Source organism: Stigmatopora nigra, chromosome 17, assembly GCF_051989575.1.
Source record: "Stigmatopora nigra isolate UIUO_SnigA chromosome 17, RoL_Snig_1.1, whole genome shotgun sequence".
Lineage (NCBI taxonomy): Eukaryota > Metazoa > Chordata > Actinopteri > Syngnathiformes > Syngnathidae > Stigmatopora > Stigmatopora nigra.
In genome coordinates this window covers 8670303-8696761 of record NC_135524.1, presented here as the reverse complement: position 1 = coordinate 8696761, position 26459 = coordinate 8670303, and the positions used below count along the sequence as shown (strand labels likewise).

At 41.7% G+C, this 26459-nt stretch overlaps 1 protein-coding gene across 1 annotated transcript in view; it reads right to left on the bottom strand.

Moving 5' to 3' along the window:
- The window catches only part of LOC144211006 (uncharacterized), a 41940-nt gene extending 15604 nt beyond the window's left edge, over positions 1 to 26336 (bottom strand). The window contains exons 1-3 of the mRNA XM_077737983.1: positions 23836 to 26336; positions 22600 to 22743; positions 18772 to 18906 (exon numbers count right to left, since the gene is read on the bottom strand). Coding sequence (XP_077594109.1) covers positions 18772 to 18906; positions 22600 to 22650 — 186 coding nt within the window. The 5' untranslated portion in view covers positions 22651 to 22743; positions 23836 to 26336. The remainder of the gene's footprint in view (positions 1 to 18771; positions 18907 to 22599; positions 22744 to 23835) is intronic.
- Between the last annotated feature and the right edge of the window lie 123 nt (positions 26337 to 26459).

The window sequence follows — 26459 nt, the reverse complement described above, 5'->3', positions numbered from 1 at the left end:
GGTGGAAGGGTTCTTTGTACAGAGACACCTCGCTACTTCGCGCTATGGTTATTGCTGGTTTACTACATCGCGGCTTTGTTTTTGGGGAACTTCTTTTTATTCATTCATTCATTCATCTTCCATATCGCCCATCCTTGAAAGGGTTAGGGTTAGGGTGTGTTGCAGGGTTTGCTTGAGCCTAACCCAGCTGTCTTCAGGCAAAAGGCAGACTACACCCTGGACTGGTCGCCAGTCAGTCGTAGGGCACATATCCCAAAGACATGCATGGTAGACTGATTGGACACTCTAAATTGCCCCTTGTGAGAGTGAATAAGAACAAACCCAGCAGAAGAAAGGTAAAAAAAAACTAAAACAATTAAGATTAGTGTAAGGTTAGATTAAATTTATTTTTGAATGTCTGTATCGTAATCCAAGTTAATTTAAATATGTTTAAGTTATGTTACAAGCTCATTGCCATACAAAAAATCTCTCTTTCATTTTCTGCACCCCTTATTCTCACAAGGGTCCCGGGAGGCACTGGAGCATATCCAAAATAACTTTGGGACGAAGGTGGCACCCTAAATTGGTGGCCAGTCAATCGCAGGGCATCAGGAGACAGACAACCCTTCACGCTCACACTCATACCTCGGGGCAATTTAGTGTTCAAGCAGCCTACCATGCATGTTTTTGGCATGTGGTAGGAAACCGGAGTACCCGGAAAAAATACATGCAACCCCGGGAAGAACATGAAAACTCCACACAGTGAGGAACGACCTGGGATCAAACCCTCGAGCCCAGAACTGTGAAGCAGATGCACTAACCACACGCCTACCAGGCCGCCTGATTGCAGTCAAGGGCTACTTATTTTGGAAGGCGCCTCTTTAGTTGAACTGTTGGCACTAGAAAAGTTGGAACAAAGACCAGGACCCTTTGCAGAATTGGTTTCAGGCCGCTGATCTAAAGTATCACCACATTCTGATGTTCATAGTCATCATGTGTTTAGTATTTGTTTTTTATTTTTGTTTTTGTGTGAAAAATCAGCTAAATCTATTCCTCTGGAGATTAAAAAAGGGGAGAGATAAATCAAATATGTGAAGAAACCCAGTGGCCTCAGGGAGATTTATTTTTCCAGCCACACTTGCTTTGAACGCTCCAGATTTTTTTTATCAGTCTAGTCAGTTTGTGCGTCTGAGACAAATCAGTTTTACAGGTTAAAAGGTGACAAAGGAGTGGCAGGAAGAGGCCGGCCGCTGGCGTCAAGAAAGATTAACTTCTCCACTACATATAGTGCGCACATCGTCATTCGGCTCACTCTTCTTCAGCATCACAGTGAGTCATCCAAGGCTCACTTCCTGGAATGTTTCTGACTATGCTATTCATTTTTACATTTAAGACCTCCTCTGCTATTTTCACATGATTGAATTTCCTCCTGTTTGACATTTCATTCCCGTAATTATCTTTTACACTTATTGTGTCATTGAATTGAAAAGGCCAATCATTCTTTTTCCAAAGCATCTTAGTGATAGGTGGCCCAGCGGCCGAGTGTTTAGCGCATCAGCCTCACAGTTCTGTATTCAACGATTTGATCCCAGGCCTCTCTATGTGGAGTTTGCATGTACTCTCCTGTATTGCGTTGGTTTACTCCGGATTCATTCATTTTCCGAACCACTTCTCCTCACAATGGTTTTGGGGTGATGGAGCATATCCCAGCTAACTATGGGCACCAGGCAGGGGACACTGTGAATTGGTGGTTAGTCAATCGCAGGGCATTAGGAGATAGACAACCATTTACTCTCACACCATGAGTGTGAGAGGCAATTTAGAGTGTTCAACCAGCCTACCATGCATGTCTTTGGGATGTCGGAGGAAAACAAGAAACCCCACGCAAGCCCGAGGAGAACATTCATCACGGTGATCGAACACAGGGATCAAAACCCGACCTGTGAGTACAAATGTGCTCACCACTTGCCAACCGGCGCATTCTATCATATTTTTATCAATTCAACAATAGCCATTTCGTGTGTAATAGGAGTGAGAGGTACAATTGCCCAATCTTTGAGACCCTTTTTGTTTGCAAAGGTGATAGACTGACAAACGAGGTGAGAAAGGAAGCTCCTTGGAATATAATGCTTGCAGATGATCTGTAGCGAGACCAAGTAGAAGTTACAGGGGAACTTAAAGAAGTGAAGGTCTGCATTATAAAAGAGAGGAACAAAGGTGAGCAAGAACCTAACGGTAGACAATAGACAAAGCACAGCCAATAGGAAGTCAGCGGAGTGTAAGGAGATTCTCAAGCAGGACACAATACCACAATTTCATAATAAAATAACGGATATAGGAAATGTATTGATATTTTGGGGGATTTCGTAACTTGGATCTTGTTTTTGTACATTAGAACAGTAATCTGCATATCAAGGTGTTCCGTAACCTGTGAATTTCATATGTAGAATAATTCGTAAGTTGGGGCTATCCCTGTAGTAGTATATTTTCAATTATTTAAAAATAAATGAATAAATTACAATTATTACCTAATTCACTCTCAGCTATTTTTCACAAGCATACAAGACAGACCTCTGTTGAGAATACAAATCCTCCTGATACCAGAAGGGCACGGAATAATGTATGATGACATGTAGGTACTCTACATATATGCAAAGGATGAAAACTATGAAAGAGGTCAGTAAACTCCAATCCATTGATGACAAAAAACTTAAGCTATCAACACAAGCTCTCGTTTCAAATGGGTTAAAAACGTACACCGGAAAAGACGTGTGCTCTCTAAAATCTCAGTGATTAAGTGAGCGCAAAGCCAGGTAATCATCTCATGCACAGAAAAAATCTGCAGGACGTTTTAGACAGTACTGCAGATTCACATACCATACCATAGTGCTCCACAATCTACAAACGCACCCGTATGACCCCAATTTTCTGCATTGCATACAACAAGTATTCACAGAAGCTAAATAATTTACGCCTGACCTTTTTGCATATTTGCTAAAATGCACAAACTGTTAAAAACACAGCATATAAACAAGGCTTTTTAGATGGCTTTCTGTAATCTAGAAAAAGAAACGCTGGTGAATTTATCTTAAATAACAGCTGTTTACATATCAACATGAACCCTTGATGTCAGAACTGTGTGGCGGACTTGCTAACTATTCACCCACAGTGCTGCCTCCGAAAAATGTGAAAATTATCTTCATTTTGCAAACTGAGAGAAAATATTACTATATATTATGTCATTTCTGTGGCAGGAAACATGAAGTTGCGAATGGCTGGCCACCGATTCTGGGTGTCCCGCTGAACATAGTTAGTTGGGATAGGCTCCAGCACCATTCATACAATGAATGAATAAAAAACAATAAAAAAATATTAAGTTTTTCGGGCCACATAGGATGATGCAGGTGGCCAGATCTGGCCCTCAGCCCTTGGGTTTGACACCAGGCTCATAAAGGACTGATATACGTGTCTGAATGCACTATAACAAGAAGCCTCAGGTGTTCAGGTTCCAGTGTTTCAAAGCAAAGAGGTGAAAGTTACAGAAGAAAAGCAGCTATTGTGTTTGCTGAAACTGACAGCTCTGTGTGACATTGTGAACTACCGTACGTTCTATCTTCTCGCCTCAATAGATGCCCTTTCGGCACCGTTCACTCCACTAAAGCATCCCACTGCAGATGGTATCACGAAAGATTGAGCAAGAGACGAGTGACAGCGAAACTAAAATGCCTGTGAAGAAACGCCGAAGGGGGAGAAAAATTAAATTTACTAGGGGGCGCCGGATTAGAGATGCGCAATCAACCAGTCTTCTATCAGTGTGTGTCTTCCCTAAAGGGTTCGTCCCGCCTGGCATGGGAAGATTATGTTCCAAAACAGAAACGAGAAAAGTCATATGAGGGCACTTGGAGCTGTGGCGTTTATGCTGTGCCAAAAAAAAAACAAAGATGGAAGTGCGATCATATAACTTCAGGGTCAGTGAAGGTTTGAGTGATCCGCAGGAGTCTCCTCCCGTCAGATTGATTCTATGTAAGATGATGCGGCTGTACACACAGTTCTAATAGAATCAGTTACATTTGTATCCATCCATCTAATTTGGGCCGCCTGTAAACCGAAGGCCATCCCAGTTGACTTTGGACAAGAGAAGTTTCCAGCCAGTCACAGTCAGTATAAAAGTTGAGTGCAAGTACTACCAAGCAGTGGCGGACCATGCATTTCACACTTAGGCCTTCAGTAGTGCTGTGTGTGAATCAATCCAACCCTCAATGAGTATTTTATGGCTCTAAAACCTTTAATGCAGCTATGGCTGCGACACATATAAAAAAAATCAATAATAACCTAAAAATTGAAATATTATTTAGGAAAAGTTATTAGGTATACAATGTTAACCATGCAAAATACTGAAAGTCCTCTCTCTGATAAATTAAATATGAATACATTTGACTTAGACGCACATAGTTCCACTTTTGTACGGCGTCTAAATCTAGAGCAACCCACGTCTGCAGTTATTTATTTATTTTTAAAATTTTGTTTGGAGGTGCAAGTCTGCACTCAATTTGGGAGTGAACACCATTGACTAGTTTGCACACCATCGAAGTATTTATTCAGTTTCATTTAACTACTAGACGTCTACTGGCAGGAAATTAAACTGGAATGTTGACTCTCATTTGGTATAAGCAAGTACAGGACATTTTTGCTCTGGAAGTACATTTGTATTAGTGTTTCTCAATGTTATCATGATGTGGTTTGTAATTCCTCTTTTTGTTTTTTTTAATCCTTCAATCATATTGATTGTCTAAACAAATCTTGTGGTGGTTATTTTGTACACAAATAATTTATATACCTTTTATTAGTTTGGAAAAAAAATGTGTTATCTAATATGAAGGGCCAGCCAAGGGGTGTTCTTTTGCTTGATATTTTTGGTCTGGTCAGTCTGCACTCGTTTCCCACTCGGTGGCGGTGTGATTGTGAGCATGAGTGAGTAGTTGCCTGTTTCATTGTGCCCCGCGATTGGCTGGCAACCCATTCAGTTTGTCCCCCGCCTAATGCCCATAGTTGACAGGGACAGGCTCCAGTAACCCTGCGACCCAAGTAAGGATAAACATTGAATGTAAAATGAATGAATGAATGTGTTCTGAAGCAGATCAAGTAGATCAGTACCAAGCATTGCTGACTTTCATCCGACATCCACTCTTTTTTTTTTTTTTTTTGCTCCCCCCGTTCCCATTCTCCTCCTGCAGTGCACCCTCTCCCTTGAGAATATGTCTCACAGGCATGTTGAAAAGCTGCCAGTAAATTTGTGGAGTAAAAGTTGCTTCAATTTCATTGCCTGCCGCCGGCTAAATGGCATCGACACTTATGACGCATACACTCACAATCAATATGGCACTCGCTCATCTTTGGGCTCGACTGCATAAGCTTCATAATATGTTGCTTGAACACGTGCACGTCGAGAGGTTGGGGAAGGGAAGTGGGGTGAAGGCGTTGCTATAGAGACCGTTCTATCGCAGGTGCCCGGATGACAGAAAGCAACACATAAAAATATCCGATGCTCTTTTCTGCAGTCCATATTCAAGCATTCTAAATTTAAAAAAACAACACAAGTTGAAATCGAAGGATACAAACATGGGTCTTGCGGGTGTTATGCCCAGGAACAACATACTGTTTTACTCTTATGGGTTTAGGTTCTCTCAGAGCAAACATTCCAACACAATGAATGTACTTTTCTATACATCGGCTATTGTAGAAAAGCTTTCGGCAAAATGTTTGTGATGACAAAGAATATGAATGTGTAGTGAGAGCGTAAAGTATGCATGTGCGTAAATAATAGAGTGAAGCGTGTGGGCGTATGGAGATGTGATGGAGAATGTTGAAGCCATAGTAAATGTAATGTTGCGAATTGAGCATTGGTCGCAGGCTGCTCAACGCAGAAGAGAATTCCACAATCTGTTGGCTCATTTGAAGGTTTCTTTGTTTTCTACCCAAATGTTGATTTGGGGGTTTTCCTGGCCTAAATCAGAATGTGAGATTAGGGTCGATGCCAATGTTTGTCATCAGTGAAGCTTTTTAAGACTCTTTTGTGAATAATACCTGTAAACATTACAGTATGAATTATTTTGGGACTCCCGCAGGACAAAGGCGAACATTTTATTAATCTCATGATTGGGACAGTACGCCAATAAGAATCAAGTGGAGCAAGCGGGTCAGAAACATATAAATAGATGCCGATTTTCACCTATCTTCAACTTGTCGGAGAATGTCCTGATTTGCAGTTTTAATACTGTAGGTCATCACTATCTTGATTTACATTGGCACATGAAAATACCGACACTTTCAAAAATCCCAAAGCTTTAACTTCCGGCTACTAGCAGGCAGCAGACTAGACCCGCCAATACAACACATAAAAATGACTTACATTGGAGGAGGTAAAAGCATAACAAGCGAGCTACACATGAGTCCCAGTTGAAATGGAGTATATATGTATATATATGTACCAATCTCAGGCCTGACGGAGGAGTACAAATGTGCCAAGTCAAGACTGGAGATGACTCTCAATGAATCCCGGGATCCATTCGTCAGAGGTGCCGCTCCAACCCTAGCAACGGGGAGGAAATGGAGGCCATCTGCAGCAGTTGCGGGGGCAAAGACCGCCCTCCGACACCGGGATATAGTGGGTCATGTCCAACATGGCAGAGGTGGCCTTGGGTTGGAGACAGCAACACCCACCTGGCAAAGGGCTGCCCCAGCTGAACGGCGGCACATGGTGGTGGAGGAAGTGCGCCACCAGGAGGAAGCAGCCAGATGTGCCACAGCGGTCTCCCAGGCTCAGCAAGGCCGCTGGATGAAGTGGGAAGGTGTGGAGAGGAGGAAAATCACGTGGGGCGATCTGTGGAGCATGGAGGCCAATAGACTAAGCTTCATCATTGGAGCCACATATGATGTCCTGCCCTCTCCAACCAATCTACATGTCTGGTATGGAGAGGACCCAGCCTGCCTCCAGTGTGCAGCCCCGGCAACCCTCAAACACATCTTGGTGGGTTGCAAGACCAGCCTAACGCAGGGAAGATACTCCTGGCGCCACAACCAGGTGTTGAAGTGCCTGGCTGCTGAACTCGAGAGCAGGAGGGTAACCACCAATGCCTTGCCTCTCCAGACTACAGTCCCACAGAAAACAACTTTTGTTCGGGAAGGGGAGAAGAGAGGAACCAAGACATCTCCTCCGGATCCAGGCCCACTGAACGCTGCCCGGGACTGGGAAATGCGGGTGGACCTCACCCAGAGACTCACCTTCCCACCAGAAATTGCAACAACCAACCTGCGCCCCGATCTGGTCCTCTGGTCCAAATCCTGCCGGCGTGTCTTCATTGTTGAGCTCACTGTCCCATGGGAAGAGGCCATCGATGAAGCATTTGAGCGGAAGAGGCTGCGATATACCAACTTAGCAGCTGAAGCAGAGGGGCGGGGCTGGAGCGTAAAGGTGTGGCCGGTGGAGGTGGGCTGTCGAGGCTTTGTTGCCAAGTCCACCACAAGGCTCCTGAAGGAAGTAGGGATTAGGGGGCAGGCCCAACGGAAGGCAATTAAAGAACTTGCCACTGCAGCGGAACGGAGCAGTCACTGGCTGTGGCTGAAACGTAAGGATGCAACATGGGCTGCCAATTGATCGCGTGGTTCCACCTTGCGCCACACACCCGGGGCTGATCATCCTGTGGTGGGCCAACCTCTGCAGAGGGTGTCTTGTTATAAGTGGCCGAAACACCCAATGACGTGTGGGGCAAACAACTGATGATGTGGCGTGCAGGTGGCACCACGTGATCCTAGCCAAATCCCACCCCATGTAAGACGATATCTCCAATCACTGTCAATTGATGTGCTGAATATTAGGGATATTTAACACCTAGTCCTATAAAGAAGTCTGATGTCTGGTGTCAAAACCAGTGACCGCTGCGAAAGGGCAGCTGACAACCTGGGAAAGACCTGGTGACGGCCTGAAGAGACTGCTGGCAGGAGGGAATAGACCCCAACGGGGCTGGCATGGGTTAGCTACCCTTGCTGGCAGGAGCCTTTCACTACACAGTGTCTTGGATCCACCCAATTATCGCTTCGAAAAGTTCTAAAGGAAAAACACCCCTGGAGTCTGCGAGAGCGGGGGCGGAAGATGACTCATCAACGGACCACACGGTAACGAACCTTGCAGCGGAAACGACAACGAATCAAATGTTCAGCACAACAGTTGACGGAGTAACAGCACTGGCAGGACACAAGCTACAAAGCTGCATCTGTGGCTGGGAAAAGGTTACATCAGAGAAGGGTCTCAAGATCCACCAGGGCAGGAAAAAGTGCCTGAAAGAGCTTAGCGAGGGGCCTCGCATTGACCACTACTTCCTCAGAGGTAGGACAAATAAGTCGAGTGAAGCCCAGTGGCGGGACACTCACCACAGTTCACAGGGTATCAGAACCCCAGACGAAGCTCAACCAAGCACGGATCCACCAACGGACATGAGCCCAGAGCCCATCCAGCCACAGATGGCAATAGAGAGGAAGATGAACGGACGGAAGCCTCAAATCTTGTGGCCTAAATCCTGCCAGAAAAAGGAGTGGGAAACCACCGACACAGACCTTGTCCATCTTCTTGAAGGCCTGAAAGGGAGCGTGGACAAGAAGCTGGACAAAATTGGAGACTTCATCTACAACTATGGATCGGAGAGATTTGGGGCGAAGAGGAAGAATCCTAGGACACAGAAGGAACCAGCAGCTCATCTCAAGTCCAGGAGACAAAAAGAGATTGAAAGACTTGTGAAAGAAAGAAGGTCCCTGAGAAAACAGTGGAAGAGGGCCACAGAAGTGGAAAGGAAAGGACTTGAGGCACTACAGGGCGACATCAAGCAGCGTCTTGCAACACTGCGAAGAGCAGAATGCTTGAGAAAACAACACAAGAAGAAGGAACGAACGAGGACTGCCTTCTACAGAGATCCCCACAAGTTCGTCAAAGACCTCTTTGTCAAGGAGAAAACTGGGACCCTCAAAGCACCCGTAGGGGAACTAGAGGAGCACCTGAGGAAGACCTACTCCGACAATCAGAGGCATGTGCCAGCCAGCATTCCGGATGACATGCCACCAATCCATCCACCAGAGCACCAGATGGAAACAAGGCCCCCAACATGGAGCGAAGTTGAGAGCACAGTAAAGCGGGCAAGAACTGCCTCAGCCCCTGGACCCAACGGCGTTCCATATCGTTTCTATAAGAACACGCCGGGCGTGCTGAAGTACCTCTGGAGGCTGATGAGAGTGGTATGGGAAAAAGGAATTATACCGAAGGCATGGCGACGAGCGGGAGGGATCCTGATTCCCAAAGAGAAGAATTCCTCAACCATCGATCAGTTCCGACAGATCTGTCTTCTGAATGTGGAAGGAAAGATATTCTTCAGTGTTGTGGCCCAGAGGCTCTCAGCATTCCTGCAGAGGAACAACCTTGTCGACACCTCAGTGCAGAAGGCAGGGATAAGTGGATTCTCAGGATGTCTGGAACACACAAGTGTCATCTGGCACCAGGTGCAGACGGCCAAGAAGGAGAAGAAGGACCTGCATGTGGTATTCTTGGACCTTGCCAATGCATTCGGCTCAGTGCCTCATGAGGTTTTGTGGACAGCGTTCAACTTCTTCCAAGTCCCCGAGTGCATCACAGGTCTGGTCAGAGCCTATTTCCAAGACCTCCAGTTCTGCGTTGCAACACAGACTAGTACAACTGCCTGGCAGCATCTCGAGATTGGCATAATGGCGGGCTGCACCATATCCCCACTAGCGTTTACCATGGCAATGGAGCTTATTATCCGAGCATCCCGATGGGTGGTTGGAGGGGAACGGTTGAAGAGCGGACTGCGTCTTCCTCCAATCAGAGCGTACATGGATGACATGACGACAATAACAACAACAAGCGCATGCACCAAACGCCTGCTGGATAAACTCCAGGGAAACATCAAATGGGCACGAATGGAGATAAAACCCAGCAAATCCCGCAGTATCTCCATTGTCAAAGGCAAGCTCACCAATGAGAGGTTCCATGTCAACAACGAGCCAATACCAACCATTCTGGAGAAGCCTGTCAAAAGTCTTGGCCGCTGGTACAGCGCAGAGCTCAAAGATTCGAAGCAGTTGGAGCAACTCAAGCAAGATACCATCAATGGCCTCAAGCAGATCAACAGCACAGCTCTGCCTGGAAAGCTGAAACTGTGGTGCTTTCAGTTCGGGCTGCTGCCTCGTCTCATGTGGCCAATTTCCATCTATGAGGTCACTATATCCCACGCCAATCGGCTGGAGAGACTGGTGAATTCGCAGGTGAGGAAGTGGCTTGGACTGCCGAGATGCCTGAGCAGCATTGGCTTGTTTGGCAATGGAGTTCTCTCCCTACCAATCTCAGGCCTGACGGAGGAGTACAAATGTGCCAAGTCAAGACTGGAGATGACTCTCAATGAATCCCGGGATCCATTCGTCAGAGGTGCCGCTCCAACCCTAGCAACGGGGAGGAAATGGAGGCCATCTGCAGCAGTTGCGGGGGCAAAGACCGCCCTCCGACACCGGGATATAGTGGGTCATGTCCAACATGGCAGAGGTGGCCTTGGGTTGGAGACAGCAACACCCACCTGGCAAAGGGCTGCCCCAGCTGAACGGCGGCACATGGTGGTGGAGGAAGTGCGCCACCAGGAGGAAGCAGCCAGATGTGCCACAGCGGTCTCCCAGGCTCAGCAAGGCCGCTGGATGAAGTGGGAAGGTGTGGAGAGGAGGAAAATCACGTGGGGCGATCTGTGGAGCATGGAGGCCAATAGACTAAGCTTCATCATTGGAGCCACATATGATGTCCTGCCCTCTCCAACCAATCTACATGTCTGGTATGGAGAGGACCCAGCCTGCCTCCAGTGTGCAGCCCCGGCAACCCTCAAACACATCTTGGTGGGTTGCAAGACCAGCCTAACGCAGGGAAGATACTCCTGGCGCCACAACCAGGTGTTGAAGTGCCTGGCTGCTGAACTCGAGAGCAGGAGGGTAACCACCAATGCCTTGCCTCTCCAGACTACAGTCCCACAGAAAACAACTTTTGTTCGGGAAGGGGAGAAGAGAGGAACCAAGACATCTCCTCCGGATCCAGGCCCACTGAACGCTGCCCGGGACTGGGAAATGCGGGTGGACCTCACCCAGAGACTCACCTTCCCACCAGAAATTGCAACAACCAACCTGCGCCCCGATCTGGTCCTCTGGTCCAAATCCTGCCGGCGTGTCTTCATTGTTGAGCTCACTGTCCCATGGGAAGAGGCCATCGATGAAGCATTTGAGCGGAAGAGGCTGCGATATACCAACTTAGCAGCTGAAGCAGAGGGGCGGGGCTGGAGCGTAAAGGTGTGGCCGGTGGAGGTGGGCTGTCGAGGCTTTGTTGCCAAGTCCACCACAAGGCTCCTGAAGGAAGTAGGGATTAGGGGGCAGGCCCAACGGAAGGCAATTAAAGAACTTGCCACTGCAGCGGAACGGAGCAGTCACTGGCTGTGGCTGAAACGTAAGGATGCAACATGGGCTGCCAATTGATCGCGTGGTTCCACCTTGCGCCACACACCCGGGGCTGATCATCCTGTGGTGGGCCAACCTCTGCAGAGGGTGTCTTGTTATAAGTGGCCGAAACACCCAATGACGTGTGGGGCAAACAACTGATGATGTGGCGTGCAGGTGGCACCACGTGATCCTAGCCAAATCCCACCCCATGTAAGACGATATCTCCAATCACTGTCAATTGATGTGCTGAATATTAGGGATATTTAACACCTAGTCCTATAAAGAAGTCTATGTATGTATAAAGTATATATATATATATATATATATATATATATATATATATATATATATATATATATATATATATATATATATATATATATATATATATATATATATATATATATATATATATATATATATATATATATATATATATATATATATATATATATATATATATATATATATATATATATATATATATATATATATATATATATATATATATATATATATATGTATGTATGTATGTATAAAGTATAAATATGTATGTATGTATAAAGTATATATATGTATGTATGTATGTATGTATGTATGTATGTATGTATAAAGTATATATATGTATGTATGTATGTATGTATGTATAAAGTATATATTTATGTATGTATGTATAAAGTATAAATATGTATGTATGTATAAAGTATATATATGTATGCATGTATAAAGTATATATATGTATGTATGTATAATGTATATATATGTATATATATATATATCTATATCTATATATATATATATATATATATATATATATATATATATATATATATATATATATATATATATATATATATATATATATATATATATATATATATATATATATATATATATATATATATATATATATATATATATATATATATATATATATATATATATATAGTATTTTTTTAATTCAAAAAGAAAATGGCCAGCAAAAGCATAAAAACATACGAATTGAGGAAATTACAGCCATGATAGCAGTAGAAGTATTTTTTTCTACAAGTTTATTGATGCAAAACGAAATACTAGTAATATTCCACTGTTTTTTATTTGAATTAAACATTCAAAATTTTATGGAAAGGCACTGTTGAATGATTAGTGTTAAAGCTGAGATATGAAAAAGAATATAAATTGAATTAAAGCTTCTTCTGTGGGCAATCTTCAATAATATTCTTGTCATTTGTTGCAGGCCAATGATACATTGACAGCGGACGTCAATTGACCCGCAGGCTGTCATTTAGACACTGCTGGTTTGAACCCTTTTATACCCACATAACAGTCGTCAATAACTAAAAATGACAGCAAAACACAATCTGCTTTATTACGTGTTTAGGCAAACGGTTACTTGCTGAAAGACATTTCAGCATTACACCCAGCATTAGAAGTGTACCCCAAGCTTATTATGTCTGTTAACGTCCATCCATACATTTTTTTTATATCATTCTTCCACGCTAGGGCTTAGTTGAGCTTGAACTTTTCTCAGCACGTTCTAGTTGCAAGGCGTGGCAGACATGGACTTGTTATAAGCCAATCACATAACAAATATAGCAAAACACATCTTTTTACTATTCAGTGAAGATAAAGGGCATCCCTTTTGAATTTGGGTGAGAGATCACGAGTAATATCTCGAGAATCCCTTCACATAGTAAAACGGCAAGCCCAACTGTGAGATCAAAACGCAGAACTGCCAGCTTCCACATTGACGATGATAAACGAGAATGAAGCTGAATCAACAAAACCGTGTCCAAAAATGACAACCTTAAAATGCTGACATGGAGTGTAGCAATGGCCAATAAAGTGACAGAAGCACAACTAGGAGAGGGAATGCTGGATAAGAGATGGACACGGGATAAAACTCCCAACACCTGCTGGGAACGTCCTAGCATCCAGGGACCAGGAAGAGCTCGGGTTACCAAAGACAGATCATGAGGGGACGAGAGCTCAATTTGTTTGGCAAAGCGGCTACCGTTTTGTCTGCCACAAAATGTGCATGAAAATGACAAAGCGGCCGCGCTTTAGTCTTTCTTACTGCACGCACGTGAACATGTGTCCTTACATTTCATTTCCTCCGCATGTGCGTGGTAGAAAAATAATATGATTACAGCAGAAAACGACCCTCGCATCACCACCACCACTACCCGACACACGCCCTCAAGCGCACACATGCCGTACACGCCCACACATCTCTGAACAGGTGGCTGAGTTTAAGTCAAGACACAATCGCAATGTGAACAAAAACGTGGAATCTCTGTTGTCCATCCCTTCATTTCTCTGGCAGTCAAGTCGTTCCTATGCAGTCGCCCGGCTATGCTAACCCTTCGGTCGTATATGCGGGAGGCATCTTGATGAACCACTTAAGAAGAATGATGCATAGCAGCAGCCAAAGACAAGAAGAGAGAGAAGGATTGATATTTACCGCGTCAGTCTAACGGCAGGACATCTTGACAGCCTTCCCTTCCGTTCCCTCTCCTCTCCTTCTCCGGGTGGGCAATTGCCAAACGGCTGCAGCATCAGCAGCAGCATCAGTGGCAGCTCCAGGGCCTGCGTCTATTTCCCTCCCTCCTCTCTTGCTCTCTCTCACTTATCTCCGCCCCCTTGTCCTCACACTCTCCCTTTCCTCCAGCAGCACCATCACCAAGACCCTCCTCCCTCCTTCGTTTCTTCCCCTTCGCTCTTCTGTACTTTATTTCCCTTCCCCTGCACAAATTCATGCTGTCGAATAATAATCAGCCTTCCCCAATGCCGGCCGGGGATTCTCTTCCGTTAGGTTGGGAAAATAAGGAGCACCCTAAGCCCTCATTAGCTCCGAGCCTTTCTTTGAGACGCTAACTTAGAATTATTGGGATTGATGTCATATTTTCTCGCATATAAGCCGCCTCCACGTATAAGCCGTACCCTTAAAATTGCTCTCATATAAGATGCCCTCTGATTCACAATTTTCACCTCCATATTCATGGTTTTAATAGGGAGTACAAATGTGTTGCTTTCAATGGAAAACTTGGGAAAATTAATCGCACATGGTATTTCTGAGATACTGCATGAATCCAAAGGATCGTCTGCCGGTTTGCATTTCTGGGTCAATGTGATAAGGAAGTTAGTATGGCTGTCTTGGTAAATGCAAAATATCAAGTTATTCAATTTGAAAAATGAAAACAATTCTATCTTGACGACAACCTGATGCTTTTTAATGGCAGTATGTACAATTTTCTTACCAGAAGTTTAAGATGTTGTGGCAGCCGTATTGGTTCTAATGTCGAAATATCTCGATTCTTTCCATGGTTCATATTACTGCAATGGTTGTCACTTTTGAACAAGACACAAATCAATAAAAATCTAATCGAAATTTGGTTTTATTTCATAAACACAAATGTAAAATCATTTCCTTTTTCATTCATTTTTTTACATTCATTCATCTTCCATAACATAAGCCAATGATCTTTGGGCGAAAGGCATACTACACCCTAGACTGGTTGCCAGTCAGTCGTAGAGCACACAGAGAGACAGACAACCACTCAAGTGGGAATCGAACCCGGACTGCCCACACCAAAGTCAGGGAGAAGAACCACTGCATCATCGGATAGCAGGATGCATAATCAAAGTTGTAAATTAAACTGAGTAAAGTTCTAAAAATATATGATGCATTACCCAGAAGTATTTTTCATGTGTGCAGTTTACAGCCTCCGTTTAAATCCAGTGCGATGGCTTTCTGTTTGTTGCAATGTTAATCTTCACAGTTTAACAGTTTGTCACACTCACCCACAACACAGAGCACACTTGCTATCACACTGCCTACGCTGCCATGTCATAATGACTAATTATATCATATTGACATCAGTTTGTGTGGGGGGGGGGGAAGCTCAGAGAGGGGTTTCCAATTGGTAATTGGTGATTGGTGATGTGGATATGCAGATATTCTTTAGAAGAGGGTTATCAAATTTAGCTTTGTCGAAGACATTATAGTTCCAATCGTTGGTGTCAGACCTTCAGCTAAATTGGAGTGAACGTTTATTGTCGTCATTGGCATTGAAACATGATCGCTCAATACCAACCTTCCCATTTGAAATTGATTTGTTGTCAAAAATTGGGCTTTCAGTGGCAGTAAGAGAGTTAAGGGTAACAACAAAATGATTAATTTATAATCCATATTTAAAAAATATATGTTCATATTGCCGCTGCTGGGAAAAAAATTTAACAAGAAATGTTCATCAAGGGTAAAAAAGTAACAACACCTTCATTTACTTTTAATATAAATGTATTTAATTAAAAAATGTTACCAAATTGTCTGCTTTGACCCCTTCATCTAATGGAAACTAGCTGTTGAAATTCATTAAGCTTCATGTGTGGGGTAATGAAAAGCAGCCAGAGGGCTGAAGTTGGCCCGCGAGCCAGAGTTTTGAGCACCACTGCAAATGTCGGATAAAAGCCCAGCATTGCTGCACAATTTCAAACCGATATCTAGATTGATCGGCTCAAAAGATTTCCGAGCTATAATTTGACACTGGCTCTGTTTAACATCAAATCAAGTTAGGTTTGAGCAGACATGAAACCATACAGGCCTCACCAGCAGAAGCGTGGGGCAAAAGCAGGCAATCTTTTGCCCAAGGTGGACAAGCCTCTCACCCCCCAACACAGACCCCACCCCACCCACAATGTTTAAACACAAGAATATATAAAATATATATTGTTTAACCAATACATGCTTAAATTCAAATGTAGGTGTTTCATGCAGTACCATTTTAGAAATAAAACTAACTTATCTAATAGAATAGTTCAAATCTCTACAGCTTTTAGCGCATCAACGCTGAAATAGTCTCGTATCTGCCTTATTTGGAAACTACATTGTCCAAATATCCTATGGGAGGTGATAATTTGATTTGTATAGCTAACGACTATTATTAAACTTTTGTTGGGCGTTCCTGCTTTAAGAAAGGAATTACAGCATGTATTGTTAACAACACAGTGATTACATATTCCTATTGACAAACCTGTTATTTTTCTTTGGAACAAGTTATACGATCACAAGGTCGACCTTCAGCTGTATACGACCGTCGCCATGGAAACAATATCCAAAGAGACAGCTGTGGCCTTTTGAGTAGCAGCCACACAGAACACAGGTCACCTGATACTTAGAAGGTACCTGTCTTCCACAGTCTATCACTGATTGTTTCCAAGCAACCATTGCACATATTTCTTTTTCTATCCTCTTTTATATGCTTCCTTGACATTTACAACTAGACTACACTGATTTCAACAAGTGCAGATACAAAAATCTAATTGCTATGCCCAAACTAGCCTGCAAGCCATTTTTAATGGTGTATCTTTTCTCTGAGGATTGTTGGCTTGTTGATCTGATCAGTGGCTAAAAAAACAGAAATTATCGTTGTCATGTCTTGTTTAGGTTTTGGATAGTGGTGTCTATGTGTTTGTGTGTGTTTGCTTTTTGCCTCTTGTGCCCCTCTGGGCTTCCCTTCCTCTTGTGACCAGCTGCTCGTGATTGATCATCAGCCCTTGTCTTTCTATTTAAACCATGTGTTTGTTAGTCTTTGTTAGATCGTCTGCTTTGTTGGCTTCATGCTTTGTTGGCATGCCATACTCCATGTTCCTCGTTTTGCACATGTTTTCAATGTCAGGTTGATTTTGTTATTTATTGCTAAGTCCTAGTTATTATTTATTATATTATTTTCTCAAATCACCTCCTGCCTCAGTTATTAAAGTTTTGTTATACCACTCCACCTCCTTGTCCCCGTGATTGCTTCCCTGCATTTGGGTCCAAACACCAAGTTTCACGACCGACAGAAGCGTAACAATCGTTTGTACTTCATAGCAGAAAATCTAGAACTTTATGGCGCTGGGTAGAATTTTCTTTCCCTTCAGATCTTCACATAATCTTTATTCCAATTAAACATAAATGTAATGTGACTCACAATGCCATGTTTTTTTTTCAATGTTCCAAATAGGGATGTCTCAGGGACCGTCCGATCACGTGATCAGAAATCAGGCCTGATCATGTCATTTTTTGAGAATCAAAACTGAGTAAAAAAATATAGGTTTATACTGTACTTGGAAATGTATAGGATTTGCTGTCTAAAACTATCAATGAGAAAGAGTTTAGGGCTACAAACAGTAAAATAATCCTGAAGTATATTGCAAAACATCCTTATACAGTACAAAACTATATTTTTATATTTACACTAGTGAAACAAACATTGCAGAGCAAAGACAAAATGTCCAGCGATAATATAAAGGTCAAGAAAATTGAAATCAAGAGAACTTTGCATTATTATGAATGTGTTCGTGTGATAATGTTAGCTTCCTTCTTACTGTACTATACTATTGCACGAATAAACATGTTTTTGGATGCTTGTTATTCATTTAATAACATTAATAAATAATTTTTCTTCTTATTTTTGTTTTTTTTCTCACATCTTCCATACAAAATTAAAGGGTTGAGGTGGTAGTTTTTTGAGGACTTTGGAACGAATGATGGAATTTGCATATAAAGTCCTGCTCTTCTTACCAAATATTCAAAGAACCAATTAATTCATTAAGTAGTGGTACAACTGTATGTTATTGTGAGTGAAATGCTTTTTAGCACCATCCAACAGCAATCAAAACTATGGCAAATAAAAGTCAAAACTGCGTGCACTGTACTGCGAAACTCAAAAATGCATTTTTTCCAAAAGCTTATCAAATGATATGCAATTCAAATATTCAATAATTAAGTCAAAAGTTTTCAGGGACACAGTCTTTAAAAATGTGCCAATATACTTGTTAGAATGATAAAGATGACCGGATATTACTGGGTCAGCTTTTGTATCATAGTCAGCCATCAAAATGTTATTTCTCCTCTCCCCTCCTATGCACACACAAAGGGGAATGTTGCCAGGACAACCGTTCACACGCCTTGTCATCCCAAACCACCTGGGAGAGGCTTCTGTATGCAACGATGCACGCATGAACATACAGTACAGACAATGATAACGCCCACACGCAGCTGTGCATAAAGGCCACTCAACCACATGTAGATCTGAACCTAAAAATAGGAACAGCAAGCAGATCCTAATGAATCCCAGTTAGATATGTGTCAAAGTCAAAGATGCTAGAACACAGACGGCAAAAAATGCTATGTAGAAAAGTGAAATGGGGGTGCAAAAAAGTAAATAAAGCACCTGACACATGCGGTATTTTGAAAGTGAACAGAAGAAAGATATTTACCAGTTTGCAGTATTGCTGCTTCTTTTGCCGTAGCGCATCCACTTGTCTCAAAACTCGATTTCTCTCTTGTAGGAGGTAAAAGCGGCTCACATTTTGAAAACAATGGCCGTGATTGGACGACACCTCTGACTTTGACTGAAAAAGAATCAATAATATCAGATAAAGTAGAAACAGGCAGGAAATGCCAATCATACATTATGCATAAATATTGTTACTGCATTTTCTGTAAAACGCACTGGTGAAAGAAAAAAAAAGTCATCATGAATTAATGAAATATGTATAGTGTATGTATGTTTTGAAGCTAAAATGTATGCCCCAACCTACAAAAACAGCCAACACAAAATTTGCAATTAAATAATTAATGCTACATCATACTGCTTGCAACTATGACAAGATTGGTTGCATTCACGACGTCGTAGGTATTCTCAAGCGTACTATTCAGTCTGACAAATTTTATGTGGAGTATAAAATGTATTCTTTATACTTTTATTCAGTATAGTCACGAGGATAGAATTTTGTAGAGCCTAGTGGAAATTTCCACCATGACACCTATGAGTTAGGGGCGTGTCATATACCATGACACGCCCATTTCTTTGTTCACCTCTCCCCGCCTAAAGTTTGTACCTAGGTCACATGGCCCTTTGTTAATAAAACTAGCTTAACTATTGGGAGTAGCTAGGGATTCGAACTGGTCAGGCTGGGGGATGGACACCCCGTCCTTCAGCTGAAGTCTGGTAAATTCTTATCACGACCAACTCTGTGTGCTTCCTCCTTAGATCCCACATTTTACCACCTGCAAAAACATCTACAACGCAGTGTATATCATCGTAGAGTCTACGATGATATACACCTACGACATAGACGTTATGCTGGAGTCTATTTTCTTTGCAAGGTACAATTCCACTGTGCCGGAAAGGAAGTTTACTTCTGATACGAAATAAAACTTCTGGTTTCCTTTCCAAATATCATGATAGATCACTGTTTCGACAAATTGTCAGACCCCTACTTATAAACCTCTCTAATCTGCAGCTTTAGTAGCGTGCCGAGTGTCTGTAAAACTGTAGCTGGCCACGAGTTAGTGTGAGTAAAAAGACTTGGTGACAGTTCCACACACAGAAATTCCTACAGCTCCCGTGCCTGCATGTCCACTCACACTGGCTGCTCTTTTATCCAGTTGAGCTTGAACACCCACACAACCATAGACAGTATCACAGTCCTGTCAAGTCCCAAATGTAGGAAAATGCGTGCTTATACTTTTCCGCATAATACGTGGAAAGAAGCTCTCTTTTCAACTGAGAATTACTGCAGTTTTCTGACTTACTGAGCTAGGACATGCATTTTAAAGCTATGGAAAACCACCAAACAAGATTACATGAAAAGTGTAGGATTATTTTAAAAAATGATGAGTTATTTTGTGAAATCTGGAAGAGAAATTATATATTTAAACTCCTAAAATGTTGAAGTTGTTATGAACAATTTTACATTAATAGAAAAAAGAGAAAAAAATTCACCCCATTGAAGAGATTTGTGTTGTTTTTTTAAATAAATTGACACTTCTTTTACGTTATTATGCTTCTCCAGTTTTTTATCTTCTCAAAAAATAATGTTCAAGCTCAGAGTTTTACACACCCACCAATGAGAGGAAAATGTCTCATAGGAAAAGATTATTAATAAAGAAGCATAACTGTTTTCTCGGTTAAACATGTCTTGAAAAAGTTAGTTTTTTTCCTATCTTGTAAGACCTCTCAACTGAAAACTGTACACTTTGGTCAACTATGTGAAAATGTCAAAAAAAGTGCAGAAAAAGTTCAAAAAATAAGAATTAATTATGATTTATTTTATCAAAACTGAGCATGAACAAAGCTGATATATTTAAACCAGCATAATTTGTTTTGGACAAACTTCTGGTCATGAGCTGATAATTAATTGTACATAACAAAAAAAGAAATAAAAAAATAGGTGCTAATATGTGTTATTTCATGTTTTTAGGAAATAGACACATTTTTGTGTGTTATTATGCTTTTGAGAGTCTTAAACACTCCTACTGCATGAAAAGTTACTAGTAAACAACGCTTTTATCGATCAAACATTTAAACCTGAACATCTGTCCTGTTTACCAGTTTGTAAAAAGTATGGACTGATTATTGAACACAGAGTTCAACCAAGTGAACGGGCAAGTGTATCTGTGTCCAAATTTGCCCTGGGGATTTTTCCCATTTGTTCCACGCTTTAGCATCCTCTGAATCCGTGTTCTCATTGTAATTCAATGAAATTGCTTATCGTGAGCTTCTAGTTTGTGAAGCTGCTGTGTCAGTAGTCCTTCGTTGTACCAAGGAGAGACAGCAGTGTGCGTGAGTGAGAACAGAAAGCAAGAACGTAGTCTACGTTCCACTCTGTTGCCTGGCAACGCTTGCCTGCCGTCTGTTCCCTCCCTTGCTCCAGACACATTATCTTCAGGCATGACACGGAAACATAAGAGTCGAGATTTAGGAGCAGATGGAAAGCTGGATTGTGATTGAAATATGCAGTGAACTCTTCTAACAATAGAGAATGTCAAGGCCAGAAGTCATTTAACTACGTCAACCTGATACATTAGCCTCAAGTCTTGACCTTTACCCTCTTGTAACTTTGATTTTTACACTCATACCCTTCTGACTCACTCAATAAAATCACTAAAGGTCCTTTAAAATGGAAGTCAACATCAATGAACCATTTGACAGGCCAAGAGGGTTCCTAACAAATTTAAATTACAAAAGTGATATATACTGTTGTACATGTAATAACCAGGCAATACTGGCCAGATATTTTAACACTGAAAAACTAAATCATTGATCTGAACATCATCTTATATTTCTTTTTATACTTTTCTCTCACCCAAACAAGCCCCCATTTAAGCCTTTAGACTGCCCTTGAGTGAAAAGTGCTACAAAATGAACAAAACCATGTGAAAAATGGAAATGGATGCACTAAATGTAATTTGGCACTAAAATCTGAACGTTTTTACAATCCATTCTTTCATTTTCGGTGCCACTCATCCCCACACAGGTCACGGGTGGGTGCTGGAGCCAATCCCAGCTAACTATGGGCACCAAGAAAGGGACACCCTCAATCGATTGCCAGCCAATCGCATGGCAAAAGGAGGTCCCAGAACTGTGAAGCCAACGCACTAAACACTCGTTAAAGTTTTTAGCATTTCATAGTTATAGCTCTCAAAGCTATGAATCAAGGAACATTGAATTTTTTTTTCTTCTGAAATTTGTTTTGTGACAGCACAACAAGAATGAAATCTTTTTTATTTATTTAATTATTTAGAATCTCTCACGGACACTCATTGATTAGCAAAAGTATAACAATGTTGTCAAAAGAAGTCACACTTTTGTTCTTTAAAAGTGACAATAGTATGAGTAAAAAAATGCATACATGGTCATTTATTTAAAAATTCTGAGTATGGCTTTCAAGGAGTAAACTTAAAATATAAATTGTTTATGTCTCTTTCTGTCAAAAAGGTTCCCGACCCCCGCCCTAGGGGTTCGGTGAGTCGGTCTCAGAAGTTTGGTGGAGCCAAGGAGGTCAAGACACATTGACTCATCATGTCTATTCATAATAACATGCCCCGCTTGACTATCACTGGCTGCAGATGATCATATGACATTGTTTGGCCAATCAGTGCTGCTGCGAGGAATTTATTTATCTTGAATTTGAAAACAAAATCACATTTGATTTCACATTAAAGTGGGGTTCTGTGAATGTGCCTATGAAACTGGTGGGGTTCGGTAGCTCCAGCAAGGTTAAAAACCACTGTTATAAAACATTAAGTCAACTTAGTACCTTTGCCTTGGAAGGTACATGGTGATGATGGGTGTTCTTGACACTGATCATGGTAAGCTGTCTCTAGATCCACTGTAACTCCATCTGAGAGTGCCTCAGCAGCACTTGCACATTAACACCGGATGTGTTATCCCGCATTATCACCTGCATGACATTTACAGACATTAGTCACCATGCAAAAGCCGTCATCACACCCCCACGCAAGCACATGGTCGTTGATATGCCAAAACCACAGACGCATATTCCGATATGTCCAGGTTGTTTGTTTATATAGAGGCAGGTGTGTGCACTACATAAATCAGATGACAGATGCTCCAGCTTGTGTGTGCTGTGAATATATTATATACATGTGCTAAAGAAAATTATTGTTTGCAAAATGTTAGTGACATTTTTAGATCGCTCAGAGAAAGGTTTTTATAATTCGCTTGGAGCTTTCTTAATCCTTGTTCTTCTTCTTCTTCTTCTGGGGGTGAAATTCTAACCCCCAAATCCTAACTGTGAACACTAACGGAGAAACATTTGAAACAGCTTTGCATCAAGTGACATCATTACTGAATGTCATATGACAGCTCTGCATTCATTCATATGACAGGTGTTATATCATGAATATGACAGTCCTATGACACATGAATTCCAATGAAGTGTTCCCAATAAATGAGTTTTTCATTAACATTGAACAAATACATCTTAAATAAATAAAAATGAATTACAAAGACGCTGTTTCTTGTGAATGTAGTTATTTTCTAAATATTTCTGACCTAAAACAAACACTCCATGTGCCATATTTACTCGCATTTAAGCCACCCCAGGTATAAACCACACCCATTAAAATCATTGAATTTTACAATTTCTCACATATAAGCCGCCTCCTGATTCATAATTTTCACCTCCATATTTATGCTTTTAATAGGGAGTACAAATATGTAATTTTGAAGGGAAAATGAAACACACATGGTGTTTCAGAGATACTGTATGAATGAAAAGCACATTTTTAGGGTCAATTAATTGATCCAGTAACGGTTTACAAATTGTAAGTGTTACTTTCCCAAAATCTACTAGTGAAAAAGAGTATAGCAAGTAGTATGCGCATCTAAGCCGTACCACTGGTTCAGTCTTCATTTTTTTTTAGTTACAATTACGGCATATATGCGAGGAAATACGGTAATTGTCAGTTTGTAAGAACTGCAATTAAAATGAACCCCTAAGAAACAGTATTTAGCAAATCTAATTACTTACTGTATATTTCTGGCATCTTCTTTTGTTAAAACTGCTTAATGTGCTCTTTGAGGCATATACCAAGCATCCGTGAAAGTTCACATCTCCATTAGATGTCTGCATCAGATCCCCGGCGTGCCTTCGTAGAAGCTGACTGAAGTGATTGATAGTATGCGCCAACATGCATGAGGGAGAGGCCGAGCTCTGCTCCTGTTACATAAGAACGGATTATGTTAACTCTCTCAACACAATTACAATATTATGTATCTGCCACTGCTAAATCCCAGTTTATTTCATCCTTCTTTTTTTTACATCTGCACTAATATATACTCTGAGACCAGCATTACCAGATGCAATGTATTCATGATTTATACGTATGTGTAGTGTTGGTGGCCCAGTGGTTACCAAGTCCATCTCACAGTTCTGAGATTGAGGATTCTGACCTTCCAGTGTAGTTTGCATGTTCTGCCAGGGCCTGCGTGGCTTTCCCTCGGGCACTTCTGTTTCCTCCATCACAAAAACATTGGTTCTCTAAATTAAAAACACTCTAAATTGCCCCTTTGAGTGTGAGTGGTTATCCTTATGCCTGTGCCCAGCGATGGGCTGGGAAAGGCTCCAGCACCCCTTGCGATTCGATTCATGAGGTTAAAGAGTAAGGAGGGTGAATGCATATTTTCATTCATGAAGTAGGATGATCCCTCTAACTTGCTATTATTTGTGTAAAATGTGGTTTAAGGTTAAATGGCTATGAAAATATGACATTTTCCAGCAAATGGCTGCATCCTGTGTATTAGAATGTTGTAGAAATGTAAATAAAATAGGTATAAATCAATTAATAAAAGTGATACTCGTTCAAAAAACCCTTTGCTTTACACAGCACTGTATCTCGAGATGCAATATCCTTGTGTGCCCAGCGATGGGCTTATGTTAAGGGGGAAAAAGTACACACATTAAAACTGTATAATGGTGTAATTACTTACTTGCCAAATAATATCCCATGGTTATCTCATTATCTTGATTTTAACACTTCTCGCATTTCACTTCAGTGATCTCGGATCGTCTAATCCTCATGATGAATAGCAGATAAAGAGAATGCGATATAAACACAACAATGCTTTGGTCCTGCTGCCGTTGTTGCCAAAAGTGTGAATAGAAATGTACGTGCACCTGCTCTTTTGAGACATCAACCCTAGAATTGTTCCCCATGCGTAGCTTAAAGACTGCCTGCTGCGTAACTATATAGCCCAAAGGCAGGAATGAGATGAACTAGGGGCATCTGAGGCCTAATTTACACCTCAACATAATGTCAAGTTATGATCATCAACATAACATGGCCTTTAAACATTCTTTATTACTGGAAATCCTTGAGTTACGATAAAATTGTTTCCTACGCTGGCTACGTAACCCAAATTCCTGCAGAAGTTGTATTTCAAGTTCAACTATGTCAGATTGTTCTTTGTTAAACATGGAACATTCCTCGCAGAAGTCAAAAACGTAGATAAAAATAGTGTCTAAAACAGGGGGTCTCCAAACTATTCCACAAAGGGCCGCAGTGGGTGTGGGATTTCATTCCGAACCATTAAGAGGACACCTTTTCACCAATCTGGTGTCCTACAAGTGCAATCAATGGATTGCAGGCAGGTGTTTCTGGTTTTCTGCTGAAATCCTATTGGTCAAAGTGTCTGCTGGATCGGTTGGAACAAAAAGCTGCACCCACATCGGCCCTCAAGAGTTGGTTTGACCACTCCTGGCCTAAAATATGGTCAACTGGAGATGTAGTGGTTCACCTGCCCGAGTTTGGTGCAGGCAGGTGTGTGAAAGCTTCCCGCTCGGGGGTGGTTTGATTGTGAGCGTGAATGGTTGTCTGTCCCTCTGAGTGCACTATGGCTGACTGGTGACCAGTCTGGGGTGTAGTCTGCCTTTCACCCAAAATTAGCTGGGATAGGCCTTAGCAACCCTGGCCACACCTACAGGGCTGAAGAGTACAGAATATTAATGAATGTCTAAATTATGTCCATTGTGCCTTATTGCACTTATAGTGTGATTTGTGCATTAGCTTAGTTCTAGCATAGATAGCTGCCAGCAGAACAGCAGTACATTTCATTGGTAATCGAAAGGTCAGTACTTGACAATCATCAATTGCAGCAGGGGTGAACAGTGCATGCAGACCACTGCAGTGTTGTGGAATTTAGTAAGAATCTACGTAAAAATGAATTAAAATAAAAAATAAATACAACACATCCCTGCCTCCCTTTCTCATACCAGTCAGACTGTGCGTTTAGGAACAGTTCAGAAAACACAGCCCTCAACATTGCAACCTGAAGCATTCATACTTTAATAAAGAACATTACTGTGACCCTTCACCTCTTAGTGGCATTAGTATTTTGTATTTTTTTTATTAAGTATATAAATTGTTTAAAAATGTCAAAATTTGCACTGAAACTCGCAAGCGGAAGAGAGATCAAATATGTCAGAAGTCAGGATATCACTTCTTCTTCGGCACTGAGATGTGTAGCTTTGATCTACAAGTCCGACCGTCCTCGTGGTTTAAAAAAAAAACAAGAACAAAGCCTTGCTGCCTGTCTACTGGATGAACAATAGGAAAGCCTGGATCTCAAAAGCCCTCAAAAAGTACTAGTTCATAA